Genomic DNA, 25,861 nt, shown 5'->3' with positions numbered 1-25,861 from the left:
CCCGTCCATGGGGCACCACATGAGATACACCGGGAAGTGAACATCAGCCTGACACACATAGTTTCATTGTTTCTGAACTTCACAATGCCAGCACTCGATACACGAGGGAGCCAGAAACCAAGGCTTTGGAAAGATACAGAGGGACAGAGAGATTCACAGTAAATACAGAAACAGACAGTTAATGGGACAGCCAGCACAGATTTGTGTGGGGTAGGTCTTGCCTTACAAGTCTTATTGAATTCCTTGAGGAGGTGACCAAGCATGTGGATGAGGGTAGAGCAGTGGATGAGGTGTACATGGATTTTAGTAAGGCATTTGATAAGGTTCCCCATGGTAGGCTTATGCAGAAAGTCAGGAGGCATGGGATAGTGGGAAATCTGGCCAGTTGGATAGAGAACTGGCGAACCGGTCGAAGTCAGAGATTGGTGGTAGATGGTAAATATTCAGCCTGGAGCCCAGTTACAAGTGGAGTTCCGCAGGGATTAGTTGTGGGTCCTCTGCTGTTTGCAATGTTTATTAATCACTTGGAAGAGGGAGTCGAAGGGTGGGTCAGTAAATTTGCAGACGATACGAAGATTGGTGGAGTTGTGGATAAAGAGAAGGGCTGTTGTCGGCTGCAAAGGGACTTAGATATGATGCAGAATTGGGCTGAGGAGTGGCAGATGGAATTCAATCCTGCCAAGTGTGAGGTTATCCATTTTGAAAGGACAAATAAGAATGCGGAATACAGGGTTAACGGTAGGGTTCTTAGTCAGGTGGAGGAGCAGAGGGATCTTGGGGTCTATGTTCATAGCTCTTTGAAAGTTGCCACTCAGGTGGATAGAGCTTGCAAGAAGGCCTATGGTGTATTAGCGTTCATGAGCAGAGGGATTGAATTCAAGTGTCGTGAGGTGATGTTGCAGCTTTACAGGACCTTGGTAAGGCCACATTTGGAGTACTGTGTGCAGTTCTGGTCGCCTCATTTTAGGAAAGATGTGGAAGCTTTGGAGAGGGTGCAGAGGAGATTTACCAGGATGTTGCCTGGAATGGAGAATAGGTCGTACCAGGATAGGTTGAGAATTCTCAGCCTTTTCTCATTGGAACGGCGAAGGATTAGGGGTGACTTGATAGAGGTTTATAAGATGATCAGAGGAATAGATAGAGTAGACAGTCAGAGACTTTTTTCCCCGGGTACAACAGAGTGTTACAAGGGGGCATAAATTTAAGGTGAAGGGTGAAAGGTATAGGGGATGTCAGGGGTAGGTTCTTTACCCAGAGAGTGGTGGGGGCATGGAATGCACTGCCTGTAGGAGTGGCAGAGTCAGAATCATTGGTGACCTTTAAGCGGCAATTGGATAGGTACATGGATAGGTGCTTAAGCTAGGACAAATGCTCGGCACAACATCGTGGGCCGAAGGGCCTGTTCTGTGCTGTATTGTTCTATGTTCTATGTCGTCTCATCAGTACAACTGTGGTAAGATTTCCTTACTCTTCTATTCCAACTCCCTTGAAATAAGGGCTAATATTTCATTAGCGTTCCTGATTACCTGCTGCATTTGTGTGCATGCTTACTGTGTTCTGTGCACAAACACCTTCAATTTCCTATGAATTGCAGCTTTCTGTAGCTTTTTCCTTTTTGAAATAATACCTTTATTTTGTGCTTCCTTCCAAAATGAACAACTTCATATTTTTCCACATTATACTTCATTTGCCAATTTGTTGCCCATTAACTTAACCTATTGATATCTCTCTGTAACTCAAGGCCCTTCAGAAATACCATCAACATTGTTTGAGATGGATTCTCCTATCAGCTGGGGTGACAGGCATACTAACGCTAATGTCCTCAAAGCAGCTAACAACACCAACATCAAGGCCATGATCATCTGAAACCAATTCTGCTGGGCCAGCCACATGCTTAGGATGCCTTAGGATCCAATTGCGAAAGCAAATCTTCACCCAGTTCAAGGAATGCACTCAAATGTGAAGAGGACAAAGGATGGGTTTCAAAGATTCCCTGAAAGCTTCGTTCAAGAAATGCAATGCAGATGTTAACATGTGGGAGACCCTTGTTCAGAAGAAACCAATTGGTGGAATCTCCTTTATGGAGGGCTACAATTCTTTGAGAACACTCAGCGGCAAAATTATAGAAAAGGATCTGGAGAAAGAATGCTAACAATCTCAATGCCAAGGACCAACTTTAACTGCTGGAAACACCTGCCAATGTGTGTTGGGGAGATTTGGCTCTAGGATTGGACTCATCAGCCATGCAAGGATCAACAGAACCCAGGACCAATGACACGGAATTTCTTAAGTGGACAATCTTAAGGCTTGTGATTACTGATTTAGTGATTACTGACAACAACAGCTTTCATCCTGGTCCCAGCATGATTCAGGTGGAGCCCATCCCTTCAGAAAATGGACTGAACTTTATCTGCCAACTCCCCCACTATAGTCCAGCAATGTATTAATGGAAACAAACATGATATATACTTTACCTGGATTAAGTAATGAGGAACATTCTTCAATTTACAGCTGATGCGTTGAAATGATGCAGGGGCTGTCATTAGAATTATGCTACAAGTTTCAAAGAGAATTGGTTGCCAAGAGGATTACTATGTACATGCAGGTTATCCTTGTGCAACAAAAGATGTTTAAGTACATCACCATGTATTGAGCCAAGAGACATTGGTACCATTCTGTTCAACAATGTTCTTGCTATTGCAGGCATTGAATTAATGGGCTGAATAGCCTCTTTCCATGATATAACCATTCTGATTTGGAATGAAAATAGTTTGAATCACAATAATCATGCTTGTGTGAACTGCCATTATAAACAGGGGCCTTCATCGCTTTTGTATTTTTATATAATGTTGTTACTAAGTAAGGAGCAAAGCCCTGGGAAAACACAAAGGTTATGTTCAAGATTTTAACACTGCTGTCTTTTTGTTGTTTTAACTTCTAAGGATGTCACTTGGGACTAAGTAAAATGCTCCAGAAAACCCACCACAATCTGCTAGCTTTTAGTTTTGGCTCATTGCTGAATAGTAAAAATAGTACAATTCATGTTAAAATGCCACACTAAATGGATTTTGGCATAACCTCAATCTCAGGACCTTAGTCTGAAAGCTGTTGGGATTTCAGCAGGATAGCAGGCAGTGGAAAACTCAAATAACGGATCATGTTACCAAGCTCTATGACATGGAGCCTACTTTGTAATCAAAATGTATTACAATAATAACCAATTTATATGTCATTAATGAGCTAAAAAGGAAAAGGGTCCTTACAACAAATCACAAACAAAAACACTAAGTGCCAGAAATTAGCAAATGGAAGAGAGGCATGAGCCAACATTTTAGGTGCATTATAAGTGATTCCTGCTTTTACTTCTAATATTACATTCAGTAATTAGAAAATAAAATTATATCTTTCTTTCGCTCTTCTGAACAAGAGAACTTGACTGTGACTATCATTCATAGAGTCATAGAGATGTACAGCACAGAAAGCCTGTTCAGCCTCTCCCTGTAGCTCAAATCTTCCAACCCTGGCAACATCCGTATAAATCCTTTCTGAACCCTTTCAAGTTTCACAACATCTTTCCGATAGGAAGGAGACCAGAATTGCACGCAATATTCCAACAGTGGCCTAACCAATGTCCTGTACAGCCGCAACATGACCTCCCAACTCCTGTACTCAATACTCTGACCAATAAAGGAAAGCATACTAAACGTCTCCTTCACTATCCTATCGACCTGCGACTTCACTTTCAAGGAGCTATGAATCTGCACTCCAAGGTCTCTTTGTTCAGCAACACTCCCTAGGACCTTACCATTAAGTGTATAAGTCCTGCTAAGATTTGCTTTCCGCAAATGCAGCACCTCGCATTTATCTGAATTAAACTCCTTCTGCCACTTCTGAGCCCATTGGCCCATCTGGTCCAGATCCTGTCATAATCTGAGGTAACCCACTTCGCTGTCCACTACACCTCCAATTTTGGTGTCATCTGCAAACTTACTAACTGTACCTCTTAGGCTCGCATCCAAATCATTTATGTAAATGACAAAAAGTAGAGGACACAGCACCGATCCTTGTGGTACTCCACTGGTCACAGGCTTCAGGTCTGAAAACAAACCCTCCACCACCATCCTCTGTCTTCTACCTTTGTGCCAGTTCTGTATCCAAATGGCTAGTTCTCCCTGTATTCCATGAGATCTAACCTTGCGAATCAGTCTCCCATGGGAACCTTGTCAAAACGCCTTACTGAAGTCCATATAGATCACATCTACTGCTCTGCCCTCATCAATCTTCTTGGTTACTTCTTCAAAAAACTCAATCAAGTTTGTGAGATATGATTTCCCACGCACAAAGCCATGTTGACTATCCCTAATCAGTCCTTGCCTTTCCAAATACATGTATATCCTGTCCCTCAGGATTCCCTCCAACAACTTGCCCACCACTGAGGTCAGTCTCACCGGTCTATAGTTCCCTGGCTTGTCTTTACCACCCTTCTTAAACAGTGGCACCACGTTTGCCAACCTCCAGTCTTCCGGCACCTCACCTGTGACAATCGATGATACAAATATCTCAGCATGAGGCCCAGCAATCACTTCCCTAGCTTCCCCCAGAGTTCTCAGGTACACATGATCAGGTCCTGGGGATTTATCCAGCTTTAACCGTTTCAAGACATCCAGCACTTCCTCCTCTGTAATATGGACATTTTGCAAAATGTCACCATCTATTTCCCTACATTCTATATCTTCCATATCCTTTTCCACAGTAAATACTGATGCAAAATATTAATTTAGTATCTCCCCCATTTTCTGTGGCTCCACACAAAGGCTGCCTTGCTGATCTTTGAGGGGCCCTATTCTCTCCCTACTTACCCTTTTATCCTTAATATATTTGTAAAAACCCTTTGGATTCTCCTTAATTCTATTTGCCAAAGCTATCTCATGTCACCTTTTTGCCCTCCTGATTTCCCTCTTAAATATATTCATACTTTCTTTATACTCTTCTAAAGATTCACTCGATCTATCCTGTCATTACCTGACATATGCTTCCTTCTTTTTCTTAACCAAACCCTCAAGTTCTTTCGTCATTCAGCACTCCCTATTCCTACAAGCCTTCCCTTTCACCCTGCCTTATCCTTTTGTAATCATTGACATGGTTGAATTCCCTTCTTTTCCCAACATCATGGTGGCACAGTGGTTAGCACTGCTGCCTCACAGCGCCAGAGACCTGGGTTCAATTCCTGCCTCAGGCAACTGACTGTGTGGAGTTTGTACATTCTCCCCGTGTCTGCGTGGGTTTCCTCCGGGTGCTCCGGTTTCCCCCCACAGTCCAAAGATGTGCAGGTCAGGTGAATTGGCCATGCTAAATTGCCCGTAGTGTTAGGTTAGGGGTAGATGTAGGGGTATGGGTTGGTTGCGCTTCGGCGGGGCGGTGTGGACTTGTTGGGCCGAAGGGCCTGTTTCCACACTGTAAGTAATCTAATCTAATCTAATCTCTCTCCCATTGTACAGGAGTTAGAACTGCCCTTGCCTGATTTTATATTTGCCGATCCAGTCGGATAATCCACACCAAGTCCACTTTGCACATCACCCCTGTGCTCATTGATCTGCATTGGCTCCTGATCTAACAACATCTCATGTTAAAAACTATCATCCTTGTTTTCAAATCTTACCATGGCCTGGCTCCTCTCTATCTCCTCCAGCCCAATACCACAAGTTTTCTGTGATCCAATAATTCTGGCCTTGTGCACTTCCCTATTTTGGTTCTGACGACTATGCCAAGCTTCCTTGGCACTAAACTCTTGAAATTCATTCTCTGAACCTTTCTGCCTCTCTACTTTCTGTCTTGTCCTTTCGCGTACCCTTTAAACCCTACCTCTCTGACCAAGCAGCTAGCTACCTACACAAATATTTCCTTGTGTGGTTTCATAATGCTCCTGCGAAGTACCTTGGGATATTTTATTATTCTAAAGGTGATGTGCAATTGCAATTTGCCATTGCTGTTATTGAGTTATGATACTTTGCTCTTGAATGAGTAAAGGGGGCCATGACTGTGCAAGAAGGTGTGGTCAGAATAATATATTTGTTCCACGTAACAAAGGACAGTGCAAAGACCTGAATTAAAGACTTGGAATAACAATCTTTTTTGACAGATGTAAGGATTAAAGATACTATATTACTAATCTGCCTTTATTTTAATGCCCTGTAAATGGAGAATGTAACTCTGCTGAATTGTGGTTTATTTAATAAACAGGAGAAAGTGAGGACTGCAGATGCTGGAGATCAGAGTCGAGAGTGTGGTGCTAGAAAAACACAGCAGGTCAGGAGAATCAACGTTTCAGGAATGAGGCTTGTGGGCTGATGAAGGGCTTATGCCCGAAAGGTCGATTTTCCTGCTCCTCGGATGCTGCCTGACCTGCTGTGCTCTTCCAGCACCACACTCTTGACACATATTAAATAAACAGCCAACAATTTGGACATTCTACAACGTTTTCAAGACTTCTACTTGTAATAGGAACAGGCTGATTTGGTGCTTTCCAGTGAATAGAGTTTCCAACAGTATGTGGTGTGATCACTTCATGTTGACAAAAATTAATACTTTCTCTTGCGGCTTGAAGTTAGAATGTGCATGCTTTTTTCTTTGGTGAGTAGCAGGTTTTCTTCGAATAAACCCAGGGCTGAAACGCATGACGATTATTTGTCAGACAGAATAAATGAGGTTTAATGGCAAATATTTGGGTGGGTTAGCTCTGGAGATTTACTTGTCTTTTACCCACCTCAAGGTAATTCATTTTTAAGAATGTAGGATCATGGGCAACTTTCTTGATCCACCACCCAATCAAGGCATTTAAGTAGTCAAGTAACGGCCACGTAAAGTGTTCATCCGCTATCGTCCCAATTATCTAACTTTTTGATAAACAAGAAATGTAGTTGTTTTCTAAACTGACAAGTGAGGGTGACTTGTTAAGTGCTTTAGCTGGAGATGTACTCCAGTGATGCCACTTCATTAGACATGCAGCGTACCAGACAGTACCAGTGTCTGATCCTGAAGGTTTTCTCACTGGTGGAAATGGAATTAATTTCCCCTGAAGACACCTGCCCAAATACTCAGTGCACAGAGCGCTCAACTGCAGCCCAAATTTCTATCTCCTTGTTCGAGGCTTACAACAGTTTTTGTCTCCCATTGTTCAGGCATAGTAATCTCTCTTCCTTCCCACTGAGAAGAGCCCAACTGACACAGAGATAAGTAGGGATACTGCTTTGTTTCCAGCTCAAAAGTATCTCGTGTATTCTGGAAAAATCAAGTTATTTCAGCCCTTTTGATTCATTTTGTTCCTATTACAAACAGTCATATCCAGAAATCTGAACGCATCAGTGCATTTCCCATGAGCTCTGTGCAATCAAAATGTCAATTTTCTTCATAAATTATAAACGTGAAGTGGACTTCTCAGAAAATTCAATAAAAGCATAAATATTAATTCACTGGTAAGAGGATAATTTTAGGTTAATAAATTAGCTGAAAACACATTTATTATTTGTATTCATGAAGATAAAAATCAAGGTAAACTTTTCATTTTATGGTGTCTCATTCTGTGGCTTTGTTAAGTAGGGAAATGCAACTGTATTTGAAGATAACAAAATGCTTTAGAAATGTACAAATTTAGAGAGCTTTATATAAAAATGTCAACATAAAGAACAGAATGGACTGTAGTGTTAAACATTATTTGACTAATAGCGAGCTCTTTGTATTGTAATCTCACTTTGGCTTCATGGTTTTTACTTTTAGTCCCAGCTTGCCCATTTTCCATTTCCCATCCAAAATGTCATGGCAGCTCAGCTTCCCTTTATTATTTTATAAATTTTCACAGCTTACTAAATTAAATTCTTTTATAACATTCGAACAGATTGGCAGGAATGGATGCCAAGTGTTTTATACTTAACAGTTCCAAAATCATCAATTTTCCCTTTTGCAAGCATGCAAACAAGCAAGGACGGATATCCAGGAAGCATAGCAGCAGTTCAGTTCCTGGCCACTTGAAGGATTTAGTAACACTAAGTAGGGGCCACCATCAGGTTAATTCAAATGTCACTTTAAAATAAAAAGAATTTTGAAATCATTCATTGTGAGCTTGTTATTATAACCATCTTATGAAAATCCTGCAGCTTTGTCCTTTTACTTGAGCAGCAGCACAAATGGCAACATAAGTCTACTTACTTTATGTGCCTTAGGTTATACAAAGTTTGATTCAACGATCCTAGAGGAGAGTTTATGGGATCATCATGAGAAAGATCATTCTCACACACCTGACAAAAGTGAACTAACCTTGCTACATGTAGTGGGATTACGTTAAACTTTAATAATTTATGTGCCTGTGACAAGGATAAAAAAGTCAGTACCAATGTTCCAAACCACATTGACTCCTTTGTTACCTTGTTTCATCTGTCTGTAATTAGAAAGATGTTAGAAAGATCCGTAGCTAGAAAACAGCCCAAGACCATATTCATGTGCAGGTCCATGCCAAGAGCACTAGGAGGGGGAATTTGTTAGGTTTACCTTGAACATCGGCTGGGTGAGGTTTTCACTGTTATGCAGCATCACACGATGGCTCTTATGGTTGGATCTTTGGTATGGACTGGCTTTTAAACATATACTTACGTGTATGCTAAATTACATATATTAACCTATGTACACAATATTGTCAATATTACTTCCAAAAGAAACACTGATTTGGACTGACAAATCAATTAAGATGATTAGTCTTTTAAATGTTTCAATATCAGATTGTTATAGCTCACAAAACAGTAATAGATGGCTTAGCATTTACTTTAATAGCCCACGGACTGCTTAAATCCACCGTGAAAATTCTGGCCTTTTTATCTTCCAAACATTAAAAAAAAGGGTCATTGGCAACAACACAACAGGTGATGTCAGCATTTTGTTTCTGCCTGGGAGAGCTGTGGTAGGCAATGTTGGCCTTGGGGATGGATATGCATCACGGAAGATTGTGGCAATGTTTTTGGAATTAAAAAAATGATGAGCTCAGGAGAGGTGGCAGTTGTGTCGATGAGGTAACAAATACTTTGAGGACAAAACTGCAAGTGTCTTTTATGTTACTGTTCATTCTATAATACTTTGTGTATCCTCAGTCTCGAGTGATACACATGACACGGATCTAAAGGGGTAAGTGACAATTAGGACACTCTGACAGCAGTGGTGGCCAAAAGACAAAACTAACATACTTACATCTTTTAATAATAATTATACTTTTAGGAAATTTGTATATTAAATTATTATGGGAAACACAATGCTCCTAGGACAGGAGCAACTCATCCTATTGTTTATTGGCAACAAATGTTGCTGTTATGAAAATACTGTCTATAATCTTTAATGACATGAATATTTTAGATTCTAATTGTGGTGTTTTGAATGACAAATCCCTGTTACTGCAACTATTTCTGACACCACCATATAAAAGAATTAAGATGCAAGATGTATAGTGGCCTGCCACAAGCTATGACAAGTAGCTTTTTTGGAAAGACTGACTGGCTAACTTGTGTGACACAGTCACGGCATGGTTATAATTAGCCTCATGAGCAGAGATACTTATTGTATCATGTGCTTGGCTGCAATACATTCTACTTATAATTACTGTGTAGCTTCCCTGGAAAAAGGTAATCAGTTTATATATAGTATAAATAGTTTATGTATATGTATTCTAGAAAATTGAGAAAAGCTAATGAGTGAGGGCACCGTGCCACGGTGTTAATGCACTTCTTGAGTTTATAACCATTCCTAATTGTCCTGGGCTTTTCAGAAATTATAACTTCAATCTCAGAAAGGCCTACCTTTGTAACCAGATTGTAGTTTAAAAAACAAAATTACGCCATTTCATTTATTTTTGTGACAACTGGGCTTACTTAGGAATTAAATACTTAGCATCAACATTGATTAATCTTTTTTATAATCTTATCATCTCTACAAAAAGCTTAAACAAATATAAAAATCACTAAAATACCTGATACAGAAATTTCTAAACAATTTTTTTATGAATTTCCTTTAGAAAGGTACCATTGCGGTCTGCTTTGTTGAAAGAACAGTGAAATTGACTTTGAGGAAAGTAGACAGTTACCTCTTAAACAATTGGACAGGGTATATAATGGACAGCTGATCTGCACTTATTTTGCACTCTCAACTACAGTTGAAACTGATGTACAATATTTTTGTCTTGAACAAAAGATCTAATTTCCTTGGCTGACATAACATGTACAGCAAGAATGGTAACAGTGCTAAACTACAGTGTATCAATGGAAGATCAGTCAAACCATGCCTTGTGAGAAGGCAGTCATGACACAATAAAATGGACGTTATTAGTGAAAGTAACAGTCTTCTGGAGTAAATATGATTAAGGCTTAGCCTAGAAATTCGAAACTACGTCTTACTGTGCCTGAGACATTTGCTAATGCTAACCTTACTCTGATCATATTGAGACCACTCCAGTTGTACGTGGAATCTGTCACCAGTTGCTGCATCAGAGCTGGAATGTTGCACACATCATCAAGAATGTTGTTTCTTGTGGAACCAGTCTAGCAAGTTTCACAACTTTATTCTGTGGGTGCCTTAATTTGTCAATGTTGCTCTATCTCTGGCTGATGTCACCTTGCCCATTGGGAGAGGCTTGCCGGTACAATCCAGATAAGACCACAAGACATAGGAGCGGAAGTAAGGCCATTCGGCCCATCGAGTCCACTCCGCCATTCAATCATGGCTGATGGGTATTTCAACTCCACTTACCCGCGTTCTCCCCATAGCCCTTAATTCCGTGTGACATCAAGAATTTATCAATTTCTGCCTTGAAGACATTAAGCGTCCCAGCCTCCACTGCACTCTGTGGCAATGAATTCCACAGGCCCACCACTCCACGTATAGATTGCATGATCCTATACTAAAGATTGCATCTAGCTTGTCTCTCATGATTGCTATGATTGGAAAATGAGTCTTAATGAGTTTGCGTGGCTCCCACTGATATAGAATCGTCAACTTTCCAGGATTAGCCTGGCATATCCAGGAATTAGCAAATAATTTCCAGGTTATTGCTGTGCAAAGAGAAACAAATCATAGGGGTGATTAAAAAAATTAATTTTTTGTTCATTCACATAAAAAGATTCAAAAAGGAACGCAATGATCAAGAACCTTCCAATCTGATAAAAATTATCGTGTTTACTTCTTGAGTGGCCTTGGAAGATGGTAAACCACGAGAAGGAATATGTTGAGTGTCAAGTTATGGCAGTGTGAGGGTCAAGCTGTTGGAGACAGCATGTCACCTGATGAAACCTCCAGAAATATGTTTAACCAGAGTTGGCAACCTTTCATTGACAATGTTCCTCCAGCAGAAGAAAATGCTACAAGATTTGCCGTTCACTGGAATATGAATTGCAACCATTTATCAAATGCACTTCAATTTCATCCTCCTCCTGAATAATAATCTTGTGATGACTGACCATTTGGGAACTTCTGGTCGGATTACCTGACTGTTACCTGATTCAGTTAGTACAATAATGTTAAACTCAGTGCCAAATAATTTTACCTCATGCTGAAGCAGCAAAGCAGACAATGGTCACACATTCAGTTCATGCTACGGAGCAACTAAAAAAGTAACAAGGGTTTCTTTTAAACAATTTGAACAATTACAAATAAAAAAAGCACCTGCAAAAGTTGACATAGAGCTGCTGAAAGGACCAATAAATATTCCAAATAAAAGCAAAAGGCAGTAGATGCTGGAAATCTGAAACTCAGAAAATGCTGGAGTAACTCAGCAGGTCACAGAATCACAGAAGTGTCACAGCACAGATAGAGCCATTTGGCTCATTGTGCCTGCACCCTTGTGCCAACCTCCTGCTTTTACCCCACACTCTTGCACGCTATTTCTATCCAAAATATCATCCAATGCCCTCTTGAATGCCTCAACCAAACCTGCCTCATTTCCAAATAACGTATTCCATACCCTAATTACTTAGTCATAGAAATGTACAGCACGGAAACAGACCCCTTGGTCCAACTCGTTCATGCCAACCTGATATCCCAACCTAATCCAGTCCCACTTCCTCGCACCCGGCCCATATCCCTCCAAACCCTTCCTATTCATGTACCTATCCGAATGCCTTTTAAATGTTGCAATTGTTCTAGCCTCCACTACTTCCTCTGGCAGCGCATTCCACACATGGACCACCCTCTGTGTGAAAAAGTTGCCCCGTAGGCCTCTTTTATATCTTTCCCTTCTCATCCTAAACCTATGCCATCTAGTTCTGGACTTCCCCACTCCAGGGAAAAGACTTTGTCCATGCCCCTCATGATTTTATAAAATTCTGTAAAGTCATCCCTCAACCTCCGACGCTCCAAGTGAAACAGCCCCAGTTTATTCAACCTCTCCCTATAGCTCAAATGCTCCAACCCTGGCAATATCCTTGTAAATCTTTTCTGAACCCTTTCATGTTTCGCAACATCATTCCAATAGGAAGGAGACCCGAATTGCAAGCAATATTCCAAAAGTCTCTTTGTTCAGCAACACTCACCAGGACCTTACCATTAAGTGCATATGTCCTGCTAAGATTTGCTTGCGCAAAATGCAGCACCTTGCATTTATCTAAATTAAACTCCATCTGCCACTTCTTAGCCCATTGGTCCATCTGATCAAGATCCCATTGTAATCTAAGGTAACTTTCTTTGCTGTCCACTACACCTCCAATTTTGGTATCATCTGCAAACTTACTAACTATACCTCTTATGCTCGCATCCAAATCAATTATATAAATGACCAAAAGTAGTGGACTCAGCACTGATCCTTGTGGCACTCCACTGGTCACAGGCCTCCAGTCTGAAAACAAATGTACATCACTACCTTCTGTCTTCTACCTTTGAGCCAGTCTGTATCCAAATAGCTAGTTTTGCCTGTATTCCATGAGATTTAACCTTGTTAGCCAGTCTCCCATGCGGAAACTTGTCGAACGTCTTACTGAAGTCCAGAAAAATCACATCTACTGCCATGCCCTCATCAATCCTCTTTGTTACTTCTTCAAAAAAACTCAACCAAGTTCATGAGACATGATTTTCCACATACAAAGCCATATTGACTATCCCTAATCAGTCCTTCCCTTTTCTAATACATGTTCATCCCATCCCTCAAGATTCCCTCCAACAACTTGCCCACCACTGACGTCAGGCTCACTGGTCTATAGTTCCATGGCTTGTCCTTACCACCCTTCTTAAATAGTGGCACCATGTTAGCCAATCTCCAGTCTTCCGGCACCTCACCTGTGACTATCGATGATACAAATATCTCAGCAAGAGGCCCAGCAATCACTTCCCTAGCTTCCCACAGATTGTTGTATAAGCAGGTTTCTCTCATATCACCCTTTGTTTCTTTTACATGTCAATTTAAATCTAAGCCTTCTTGTTCTTGTTTCTTTTATGAGGGGAAATATCTCCCTACTTATTCAGTCCAGCCTGCTCACAAATCTCCTCTTCGATTTATTTTCTCTGATAGACAGTTCCAACTGCTACTATTGTCATAATGCACTGCCTGCATCTGTGGAGTCAGAAACAGTCTTGAGTATGTTATCACCCTTCTTCAGTATTTCCTTGATGTCTAATGTTGATCTTGCTTTTGTGCACCACCTGTGCAGCTGTAACCTTGTCTGCCTCAATCTGTCTAAACACCCTATGATCTATATGTCCTTGTACGTTACGATCTGCCTGGACTGCTCACAAAACAGAACTTTTCACTGTATTTAGACACATGTGACAATAATAAATCAAATATTGTCAATTATCCTGCACAGACACATATCTGGGAGCAAGTGGGACTTGATTCTAAGCAAAAGTGAGGACTGCAGATGCTGGAAACCAGAGTTTAGATCAGAGTGGTGCTGGAAAGGCACAGCAGGTCAGGCAGCACCCAACCAAGGAGCAGGAAACGCAACATTTCGGGCAAAAGCCCTTTGTCAGGAATAGAAGCAGGGAGCCTCCAGGGTGGAGAGATAAATGGGGGCGAGGGGGGTGGGGAGAAGGGAGCAAAGAGTACAATAGGTGAATGGGGGTGGGGATGGAGGTGATAGGTCAGAGGGGAGGGTGGATTGGATAGGTGGGAAGGGATTTTGGCAGGTAGGACAGGTCATGAGGACAGTGCTGAGCTGGACTTGATTCTAAGACTATTGCAGCAGACTGTCGGAACACAACACCCTTCAAGAAAACAGATAGTCTTTATTTCTGAGAGGGGGTGGTGATGGTGTATCATCAGATACAGATATACAGACATATTAATACAGATGCTGAAAATCTGAAACAAATTCCAAAGAAGATTCTCACTTGAAGCCAACAAAGAAATTGCTAGAATAAACCAGCAGGTCTGGTAGCACCAGTAAAGAGAAAACATGCTCTGATTGACCATTTTTCACTGGGACTCGAAATGATAACGCTGTTATCTCTCCAGCAATTTTCTGACTTTGTTTATTTCAGATTTCCAGCATTCTTTAGTGTTATTTTTATACAAGAATCAGATCAGATTCGAAAAAATGCCAGACCTGGTGTGATTCTCCAGCAATTTTTGCTTGTTTCAGATCTCCAGCAAATCTTTTGGTCTATATTTTAAAAAATCACACCTGACTGGAAACTTTAAGCGTCTCCTTGCTGCTGGGGTTTCTCTCTGGTGCGTCGGTCAGCAACCACAATCAAACCCGGCTCCCGCCTCGGCAGACTGACAAACTGTCGTGAGACCTCCTCGCCTGAGGGGCGGCGCTGCGCTCGGAGGACCCCAAGCGGGAGGCGATCCGTTGGTCGGCGGTACACTTGTCGCTAAGCCGGAAACTTCCTGGAGACGGGCCGGTGGAAGGAGTGTGGGTGTGTTTGTGGGGGGGAAGGGAGGGCAGAGAGTTGACAGCAGCCCCACGGGGAGAGAGGGAGAGAGAGGTGCGAGGGGAAGTAAAGAAAAAGAACAGCAAGTTATTGTTGCAGGAAGTGGGTGCTCAGCCTGTGACATCCTTAACCTCGCGACGGCAAGAAGTTGGCGATCAGGCGGCGGGCTGTTACTTTTTATTTGGGGGTCGGCAGTGGTGGTGATGGTCAGGGGAGGGTCTAGTTTGAGAGCTGGCGACCTGTAGGCCGGACACGGTGGACAGGGCGTGAGAGCTACCCCCTCCCCGAGGAGCCGCTGCTCCGTCGGCCCCCAGCAAACCCTCCTTCGCTAAAGTTTTTGCTCGAAGACTCGCCACGTCACGGTCCTGGTGCTTTCCCCTCCATCTCCTGAGCTGCTCCACTTTCTCCCTCACTCCTCCAACACCCATTTGAATTTATTTTGAATACCCTTCCACGCCTCGTTTCACTTGCTGCATCTTTCACGCTTTTGCCTGCAGGCAAACTTTGATTTGCAGTCTTTTCCCTTTGTTTTTCTTTGTCGATGCACGCTGAATTTCCAGATCTGTTCTCTTTTGGGCGTTGTTTATCCTTGCATTTTATCTCTTCATAAGCTTTTGAATTTTAAACTAATATTTCCATTCTGTTATCCAGCTCTATCTGCCTTATTTCAGTCTAATTGACATGGTAAATTTCCTTTGCTATATATAACTTATGTTCCAGGATCACTTAATCGATCCCGTCCCAGGAGTGTTTTGTTTGGTACAGTACTATTGTTTACCTTACGCTCCAGCTTTTTTCACCCTTTCAAGCTGTTGCAGAATTTTTAAAAGTTGCAACACTTCAAACTAGCAGGGTCAGTTTTCTGTTCGCAAATGACAAGTTGGGGTTGAGAACATAATGTTCGATACTCGTCCGCTAATGAAGACAAGATTCAGTAGGCAGCTGTTTCCTGTTTGATGATGTGTACCTGTCCTTCATTAACTGTTAATTCGCAACGTCGAAGAGAGACGAGCCAAGAAGTCTAACGTGTTTTGTAACCGCATTTTGAGATTCTGCGATATCTTCTCCCCCCCCCCCCCAAAAAAAACTGATCAAACATGGCTACTTCAAACTGGGGCCTCATCATGAATGTGGTGAACAGTATCGTGGGAGTGAGTGTGCTCACCATGCCATTCTGCTTCAAACAGGTCAGTGAAGATGTACAAGGCGACAGGTGTCTCTAATGCAAGGCAGTACTAAGTGTTGGAAGTCTTTTTACAAATATAACATCTTGACCTTCGTGTGGATGTTTTATTTTTAAACGAATGTGGTTTAACATATGTTTCAATTTGACTCACTGATATATTAGGTACCTTGAGTCACAAGGCCATGGTTTCATGCCCCACTCGGAGAATTAAACACGTTTTTGAGATTAGAATATCAGTGCAATACTAAGCAAGTAAGCTCCTTTTTGCAGAATATTACATTTAAAGCTCCATATTCCTATTGTAGATTTAAAAAAAAATAACTAAGGTGTGCTGAAATCTCTGGCTCATCCATATCTGACTTGTAATCTTGAATAATTTTACTGTCACTTTAATTCACTTTTTGTAGAACTTTATTTTGCTTTGAACCAGGAGATTGTGCACTAAAACTCCACTCCAGAATTTGATGAAAGAAAAATCTCTGCAAACATTTCAGTGTAATGTTGCAGGAAATGCTGTATGATCTAAATTGTGGGCAAATTCTGGCCTGTTTAAGTGATTTACTTGAATGATAAAGATTTCATGGCACTAGTTATAAAATAACAGGAAGTTCTGTGGTGTTTGGATGATGGCAATGCTAAATTCACAGATTTTTGTCTCCTTGATATTTGGAGACTTGTATCCAAAAAATTGGTCCTGTATTTGCCTGCACAAAAGTGACTGTCCTTCGTAGGAATTCATTGTAAGAAAATGCTTTGTGCCACTTCTGATGGGGATGGTATGGTGTTAGGGAAGTGTGATACAATTTCCTTCTATACTTCAATCATGAGATTAGTTTATAGTTTTGCAAATGCTCCTTGGAATCTGTAATAAGATTGAAACTGTGGAGACTCAAAATGGCTTATCAAGAAAGGACTCTGAAGGTTCAGTGGGTCATAAATGACCGCTATCTTGCATTTTGACATCATCTGAATCCCTGAGTTAGATTGGAACCTAGAAACTCCTCCTTGGTAAAATTGTTTATCATAAAACATCAAACTGAAGCTGTATTTATCTTGTTGTGCAGCCTGTGTGGTTAAAAACTGTCAGTACTTGGGTGTCTTCATATGTGATGTCTATAATTAGAAGTTGCATTGAAGACATGATTACACTAGGACTGATTTATCAAGAAATAGTCCAAAGTTGTTCATTAAAGAACATTTGTGTGTAGTGCCTATAGTTTTGTGAATATTTCTGTGGAAATATGATCCAGGTGTTTCAATAACAACTGCTGTCACAGTTCATATGTACAGATCATATTACAGGCCACTATTGCTGCCATGATGTACATTCATAATGGATCAAGGGTTGTTGCCAGTAGGGTTATATCTTTCCTTATTGACAACTTTTTGTTTGTTACTACTGGTATATCTGACATTATTGCTGCTGTCTTGCCACCTGGCTTCAGCTCATATGACAAAAAGGGGGCATTTTGCTCAGAAATAATACATATTCTCTTACATCCAGGAAATAATTGTTCTGTTGAAATTTATGGCAAACCCTTTCTTTGTTTGTTTCAACAACAGCAATCTGGTGTTTTAGTATTCAAAGGAATTACATGTTGATTGTTCATCACCTTTCCTAGCCTGCGTTTTATCAGCAATTTCTTATACATACTTTATAGCAATTTTAAAGATATCTGGATGTAAGTAACTGGAAGGTTCATTTTCAGACATTTCACATACTAGATAACATCATCAGTAAGACTCCTGTGAAGTATTGGTGTGATAGTCTGCTTTCTACTTGTGTTTAGGTTTCCTTGGGTTGGTGACATCATTTTCTGTTCTTCTTCTCGGACAGTGATAGGTGGGATCCAAATTGATGTATTTGTTGATGGTTTCAGTTGAAATGCCATGCTTCCAGGAATTCTCGTGCATGTCTCTGTTTGGCTTATCCTAGGATGGATGTGTTGTCCCAGTCAAAGTGGTGTCCTTCTTCTTTTGTATGTAAGGATGCCAATGATAGTGGGTCATGACTTTTTATGGCTAGTTGATGTTCGTGTAACCTGGTGGCTAGTTTTCTACCTGTTTGTCCAATCTAGTGTTTGTTGTAGTTCTTGCAAGGTATTTTGTAAGTGACATCACCAACCCAAGGAAACCTAAACACAAATAGAAAGCTGACCATAACACTAGTGCTTTACCAGAGGCTCACTGATAATACTTCGTATAGTGACAAAACATCTGAAAATGAACCTTTCAGCTCAGTGAGCAAACTTAGATCCAGGACCTTGACCTGAGCTACAAATCGTCTCCAAACTCAAAGATATCTCTATTATAATTGTGGATAATTAGGAAAGTTATTAGTATACACAGGCGGTCTTGTTGTATTTAGTTAAGTAAAGTTACATTGTCAGTAATGGCTTGAAGCATCATCGTGACTTACATGTTTTTACAATCCCAGCAGTAGAGGGAAGGCGGGAGGTTTGGGTCATGGTCATTCCTCAATTACCTTTTATTCAGCTAATGTTTTGTCAAGGCTCAGTGACAACTGCACATTATTTGCATTGAGTTTATATTTCCAAACGTTACATTGGAAGATGTCACCGTGGCTGTTCTATGCCAAGTTGATTTAAATCTGAACATCAGCCTCCTTGAACCACATTCTTGGACTTTTACCTTTTTTCCCTGAGTTTACACAGACCTGAAAGTCAGAATGATTCTTGGTATTATCTTGATAGATAATGCACAACATTTAGGGAATCAGCAGGAGAGTTACTTATTAGAGAATTCCTAACCTCTGACTTGCTCTTATACCTGCAAGGATTTACATGGTTGATTCAATTACATTTTTGAGCAATTGTCACCAAACTCCACCCAAAGATCATCCTGACTGTCTGTCTGTCTGTCAGATTTGTGCAGACTCTGGTGAAAAGATGGGGATGATGGTGCATTCCATAGAAGAATTACATAATTTACAAAAGCAAGAGTTTTTTTAAAAAAAAATTATTTCTCCGTGCATGCTACTTTCTCATCATCCCAGGCCCAGAAGTGAAGTGCATTCTTGATGGACTAGTGGTCCCAGCATAAACCTGCAACTTGGCTTTTCCTCATAATTTATTGTTCGGGTATAAAATGGAGGAGTGCAGGAGCATGTCTAGAAGTCCTAAAATTGCTTGCCTTGATTCTCGCCTTAGTACATTGTCTTTGTTATTCCAGAGCCAAAAAAAATGGATGATGCAAGGTTCAAAATCAAGCAAGTTAAAATATTGCTTCCACTTTGGTTTACTAATAGGTTTACTCAGACTGGAAGGACTATAGCAACTCCTTGAGGATGCACAACCACGCACATTGGAGTCCTATGTGTTGGTGCATCCCATGACTGCTAGTCCAGGGAAGAACAACAAAGATCATGAATGACCCCTCATTTCACTTTAGAATTTGTTCTATCCTACCTTGAATCTCTAAAAACACATACTTACCACAAGGTGGTGGAGCTTTGGCCAAAGTTGGCTTTGCCTTATTTATTCCTTTGTATTTTGGTAAGTAAGATTGTAGTAATGATCAACTCAAGGGTAGGTCATTTAGTTTCTTCATCCTATCCAATCCAAAATGTCTCTAGTTTTTTGTTGTTTCCTTGTATACTTAAACTGCTTTTACTGAAGGATCGCTGTTCTGCAAAGGTTGTTACTCTACCATTTTGACTGAAAGTTTGTTTGTAATCCTGAGTATGGAACTCTTAGCTGGACCTGGGCAGATTGCAAATGGGATAACTGCCCTTTGAGGTCTCATGATGCTGTTATCTTTGATAAATAGGGAATTACACAACTGTTCTAGAATTATACTAGAATTTTTTTTTAGGTTTTGATAAACTGAATTGAAAGTCATTTTCAATTCTCGTTTTGGTTTACAGTCTAACATATTCCTATCAAATACTGTTTGCGGGCAATTTTTTGTCTGGTTCAGATTTCTGAATCCAGTCTACACCACAGGTAATTTCACCGGACTGATAGGTACTTTTAAAACTGCTAATGTACAACCTTTGGGATCAGTTTATACTCTTGTTGCTGCTTTCAAATTACCATGGATATCTTATCTCCTGATTTTTCTTTTACCTTGCAGTGTGGAATCGCATTTGGTGTTGTCCTACTTCTCTTCTGTTCCTGGATGACTCACCAGTCCTGCATGTTTTTGGTGAAGTCAGCAAACACCAGCAAGCGCAGGACATACCCAGGCCTTGGTAAGGTATTTTGTGGGACTGCAATAATAGAGACGTGTTTCTAAATGTTGAAATTATCCTCTGCACCATTAAACTAAAATGCAGCAACTTCAAATACTGCCTCCTCTGTTATATGTTGACAAGTTCCTGTTTATTACCAGTGTGCTGTCAACTGTCTATCTTACAGTTGAGAAATATTATAACTGTGCCCAGTTCTGTCTTGAACTGTTGCCCATTCACATGAACCTCCAGTATCACTGATGCTGAATCACACAGAAATCAACTCATTCCAAGTTACTAACTGTCCAGGCGGTGCGGTGTTGCAATTGATTTCATTTTACAATTCTTTTCTAATATTGACTTATAGAACATTAAGGACTTGGGTAATCTAACAATTTAGGCTGTATTCTAATTTTTTAGTAACTTGTTAATTGAGTGCAAGTATTGAATTGCCTTTCACTTGAACTCAGTAGCTGGAAGATATGTTTGTTCTGAATAGTTATTTGTTTGCGTATGATCAAAACTGTTTCACTATATGTATCCATTCCAGCCTCTTTAATGTTTCCTGCTTTAGGCATTTGATATGCTTTCTTTTATTGGTCAGAGTATTGATTACAGGAGTTGGGAGGTCATGTTGCGGCTGTACAGGACATTGGTTAGGCCACTGTTAGAATATTGCATGCAATTCTGGTCTCCTTCCTAACTTGAAAGGGTTCAGAAAAGATTTACAAGGATGTTGCCAGGGCTGAAGGATTTGAGCTATAGGGAGAGGCTTGGGCTGTTTTCCCTGGAGTGTCAGAGGTTGAGGGGTGACCTTATAGAGGTTTACAAAATCATGAGGGGCATGGATAGGATAAATAGACAAAGTCATTTCCCTGGGGTGGGGGAGTCCAGAGCTAGAGTGCATAGGTTTAGGTTGAGAGGGGAAAGATGTAAAAGAGACCTAAGGGGCAACGTGTTCACAGATGGTGGTACATGTATGGAATGAGCTGCCAGAGGAAGTGGTGGGGGCTGGTACAATTGCAACATTTAAGAGGCATTTGGATGGGTATATGAATAGGAAGGGTTTGGAAGGATATGGGCCAGGTGCTGGCAGGTGGGACTAGATTGGGTTGGGATGTCTGGTTGGACCGAAGGGTCTGTTTCCATGCTGTCTATCTCTGACTCTATGACTCGTCAGTGGATTTACTCTGTGTTTGTATTGCTGATAAAATGAATGATCAATCTAGATACAATATCAGATTGCATTTATTGCATGTAAGAAACTGTGGTGAAATAACACAGAATTTAAAAAGAAGGTTTGATGATTTGTTTTTTTGAAGAATGTTTTAAAAAAAAGAGGTAGTTTGGTTTTGGAGGGATGACACTGGTCTGGGTGGACTGGAGAAGTTTTTTGGAGAGGAGATGGAGTCAGATTTGACAGCTATTTAGATGGGGTTTGGCAACAGTGGTTGTCTAAAGAGAGCCATTTTCATGGTGATCACCATCAGTCAGGGAAGGCCAAGATTTATTGAAGGAATGGGTTGGCAAGTTGAATGAGGAAATTAGGCAAGGACTGAGGGAATATGGCTAAGTCACAGAGCAATTATTCTGGTAGGATTAAATTTAGCTGGTTATCCAAGAGAAGCACAATCAGGAATAAAATTCAGAATCCAAGATGATAAAGGGTAGAGGTGAGTTTTTGTGGCAGATTGCAGTTAAGTGAGGCTGATAAGACTAGAAAAAAGGAAATGGGGAAAGCTCAGGAGATCGAGTAGATAACCCACTGGCCCTAAAGGTTAGTGGGAGAGCATATGGATTGATTTTTGAATAAATCACAATGGTACTTGGGAAAACTGTTGTAAGTAAAGACTTTACAGGAGGGGCAAGCGAAGAGGTAAAAGTGTAACATGTTCTACTCTGACCACTTTGATGTTTGTACCAATTTTTCATCCAGCCTGTGTGTAAAATAACCCTGAATCCTGATTTCTATTTTTGACCTTTTTTCCACCAGCGGCTTTATTTCTAAACATCAGTGTGTGCTCTTTAAGGATAGGTGATTCCAAAGGTTCATATTATCACTAATAGATCTTTACCTAGAGCTTTCTTGATGTAGTAATTTCCTTTCCGCTGGCCACTTAAATTTTTTTCTTGCTGCACTCTGCTGAGAATTTAACAATTTAAATTGTATAGCTGTTGATATCTGTAATGTTGACTGAATACTGCTGTAATATAAACATCATGCAACAGGAGGTGGCTTATCTTATTGAGTTTTTGAGAAGACATTGCAATCTTCATAATGTGCAGCCAGCAAGCTGAGATTTTTCAACTTCCCTGCCATTTTATTCAAAGTAGTTCTGAATTCATGATCTGACCATTATGTCATTCTATTCTTGATGTAAGCAAGAATGGTCATTGCAGTTGAGTATACAATATGTGCGAGTACTTTATCAACATATTAGGTGTCCTGATATCTCATAGTAACATAAGACTGATGGTTTCTGAACTTGAGATAGCTGACCTGGCATTGGAATTTTTACTACAATTGTGCTGACTGGTGTTCAAATCATAATTGATATTTCAGTATTTTAGAATTTATTAATATACTGTTCTTCGAAAGGAATGTGTTCCATAAGGAAGTACCATCAATTATTAATATTTTTAGGTAGAATTCTTCCTCTTTGCCTTGAAATAATAATTTGAAACCAGCATTTAAATGTTATTTGCAGCCAAGAGCACCTATTAGCAATAATGTATCCTTGTGGAATTACGCTCACCATTAAATGGTATTTAGTGCTTTAATGACTTGCACTAAAATTCAGCAATGGTAGAAGCTAATGCTCTCTGTATCGTACAAAATGTAACAAAGATTGTTTGTATACTTTGGGAATTTTTATATATTCAAATTATTTCTGTCGCATCTCACCTTGCTATATAACATTTTATCCTGAAATGTAATGGAAAATAAGTTCAAATCTATTCTAAATGCCTGTACTGCTGTTCTGTTCTAATCAGTTACTTTTAATTTTTAGCTTTTCATGCCTATGGAAAAGCAGGCAAAATGCTGGTTGAGACCAGGTAAGCTTGACTTCCACAATTCAAGGTAGCTTTTTTAAACAATAAAATTCTTTCATTAAGCACACTTGCACTATACTTTAAAGCTGTCATAAAACCTAGATAACTTGTCAAGCCATGATTCCACAGCAAGCGTTGCGTTTAACATTGAACCAAAAAAATGGTTGTCACACCAATCCTTACCTTGTGCTAATTGTCTCTTTGAAGAAGACCTGTTACGCGATCAACTGGGAAAATCTTGTCTTTTATGAGGTTCAACCTATGATTACTGAGAATCATGTAATTCTGAAGTATCTGGATTATGCAGTTTGTAATAGAGAAAAAGATCAAGAGGTTCCCGCCTCAGGCGACTGACTGTGTGGAGTTTGCACGTTCTCCCCGTGTCTGCGTGGGTTTCCTCCGGGTGATCCGGTTTCCTCCCACACTCCAAAGATGTGCAGGTCAGGTGAATTGGCCATGCTAAATTGCCCGTAGTGTTAGGTAAGGGGTAGATGTAGATGTAGGGGTAAGGGTGGGTTACGCTTCGGCGGGGCGGTGTGGACTTGTTGGGCCGAAGGGCCTGTTTCCACACTGTAAGTAATCTAATCTAATCTCATCTAAGTAATCTAATCTACAAGGTTACAGATGTTTACCAAGGCACCACCCATATTCCGTTTTTCTTGTGAAGCTATCACCTGGGTGATTTAATTCCATTGAGTAGCTTGCTGGCCTTAACACTGACTTGGGTTAAGATCAAATCTAATTGAAAGGATGAGTAGCTTTCAGTTTTAACAACGAGTAGTGAAGGCAGGTGCAACCTTGTCGTTATAGAGTAAAGGCCTCAAGCTCAAAGTACCACAAGCTTGGAACTCAGTCTGTCAGTTGGTGCACACAATCAGATTTCATCGGTTGTTGTTATGAAAAATGTCATGCTGACTTGGTGGGATTTTGATGTTGGGGAAACTACAACAAAGCATTGGAGAAGACTGCTAGACGCTCTCTACATTTAACTGTTGTGACTACCATAAGAGAGCTTGCTATTAACACATATCCAAAGTGGAAAATTTAAATTTCCCTTAGCTAACATGATTTTAAAAATCACGATTTACAAAAACTTAAATCTGTTTTCATCAGAATCTAAACATAGTTAGTGAATACTTTTCTCTCATTTAGTCAGACCTGTCAATCTATTTTCAAACATTAGCTGCATTCACTCTGGCATTCAGTATTGTACAAAATTGATGGTTGATTGGCAAGAAGTGATTTTAAGGCAATCAAAAACACACTTTGGTTCTCTTCTCTAAGTGAGCATATCTTTTTGAGATCATGGATGTCTATGAACAAGGTGTTCTTTGTAACTTTGTTTAGATTTTCATCAAACTTGTTGTCTAAACTACCTATGTTCTGTGTGCTAATTTTGAAAACAGAAGTACTTGAAACTTAATAAAAATGTTGGACTGCTATTTTCCGGTCAACTTTCTACAGAATCGCAGAATTGTTTTGGTGCAGGTGGAGGCCATTTGGCCCATCATGTCTGGTCCTGGTCATTAAATATGCATCATTATCTAGTGCCAATCTCCTGCTTTTCTGCCATACCTTGCATGCTATTTTTAAGCAACTAATCATGCAATTCCTTCTTGAATGCCTAATAAAAATATTTATTTCGAATTAAAGTCAGGACTGTAAATCATGCAAATTTGCTATTTGTAAGTTGCTTAGCAAAAGATTAGTTTGTTAACCAATCTGAGGTTTTAATCCTTAGTTTTAAAGACAGTTTTAAGCTTTTTCTGCAGGATGTTACCCATAGTGCTCTAAACTTGAACTGATGTTTGATGGGAAAGAGAGATTCTCAAATTGTAAGTAAACAAGGCTGAGTGCTATTGGATTAGTATTTAGATTTTGGATTGGTTGTGGGGCAATTCACTTGTGTTTTGCCATTTGTCTTTTACTGTGAGATGAATAAAAGCAAAATGATACACTTGGATAGGGGCGATGTCAAGCACATGAACTCTGCTGGTATCCTGCTTGAGGCTGCTGAGTGGGAAGTGGACCTGGGCATTTTAATGCAATAGTTGTGGAAGCCCCATGAACAATGTAGCAAGACTGTTGTAAGAGTGAATAGAGTATTAGGATCTACTGCCAAGTCAATGAATATAAAACAATAAATATTATTTATCTGGCTAAATCTAGAATGCTGTATATGGTTTGTTTCCTTTATCAAGTCGAAATATAGACTTTGGAAAAGGTTTTTGTAGAACAGTTATTTTAAGATTCCTTAGTTATTACAATAGATCGAGGGATTGGCGCTTTTTACCCTAGAAAAACATAGAACTTTGAGGAGACTCTCTCAAAATATTTAATGATGGAAGGTTTTGCTTCAGAAAAGTGGATAGTCTACTTGAGCGATATAGTTCAGGGAGGATATGAAATTAAAATTCTCTCAAGATAGATTTGGGTTATATATTGGAAGTACTTTGTGTACAGTGAGTGACCATTCTTAAAATTGCAGTGATTCAAAGCAGAACTGGATGAATTCAAAAACAAAAGTTTGTGCA

General features: G+C 40.1%; 1 protein-coding gene and 1 long non-coding RNA gene across 3 annotated transcripts in view; one reads left to right on the top strand and one right to left on the bottom strand.

The window, feature by feature from the left end:
• LOC140463998 (uncharacterized) overlaps positions 1 to 14,925 on the bottom strand; it is an 84,542-nt gene extending 69,617 nt beyond the window's left edge. For both annotated transcript variants that reach the window (XR_011954836.1, XR_011954837.1), the window contains exon 1: positions 14,643 to 14,925. This is a non-coding gene — a long non-coding RNA (uncharacterized lncRNA). The remainder of the gene's footprint in view (positions 1 to 14,642) is intronic.
• Positions 14,926 to 14,954: 29 nt separating this feature from the next.
• slc38a10 (solute carrier family 38 member 10) overlaps positions 14,955 to 25,861 on the top strand; it is a 129,656-nt gene continuing 118,749 nt past the window's right edge. Inside the window, exons 1-3 of the mRNA XM_072558580.1 lie at positions 14,955 to 16,082; positions 20,177 to 20,294; positions 23,285 to 23,330. Of these exons, the coding sequence (XP_072414681.1) occupies positions 15,993 to 16,082; positions 20,177 to 20,294; positions 23,285 to 23,330 (254 nt within the window). The 5' untranslated portion in view covers positions 14,955 to 15,992. The remainder of the gene's footprint in view (positions 16,083 to 20,176; positions 20,295 to 23,284; positions 23,331 to 25,861) is intronic.

The sequence above is a fragment of the Chiloscyllium punctatum genome, chromosome 39, assembly GCF_047496795.1.
Source record: "Chiloscyllium punctatum isolate Juve2018m chromosome 39, sChiPun1.3, whole genome shotgun sequence".
Lineage (NCBI taxonomy): Eukaryota > Metazoa > Chordata > Chondrichthyes > Orectolobiformes > Hemiscylliidae > Chiloscyllium > Chiloscyllium punctatum.
The sequence above is the reverse complement of the archived record's forward strand: the minus strand, read 5'-3'. Positions and strand labels throughout refer to the sequence as shown.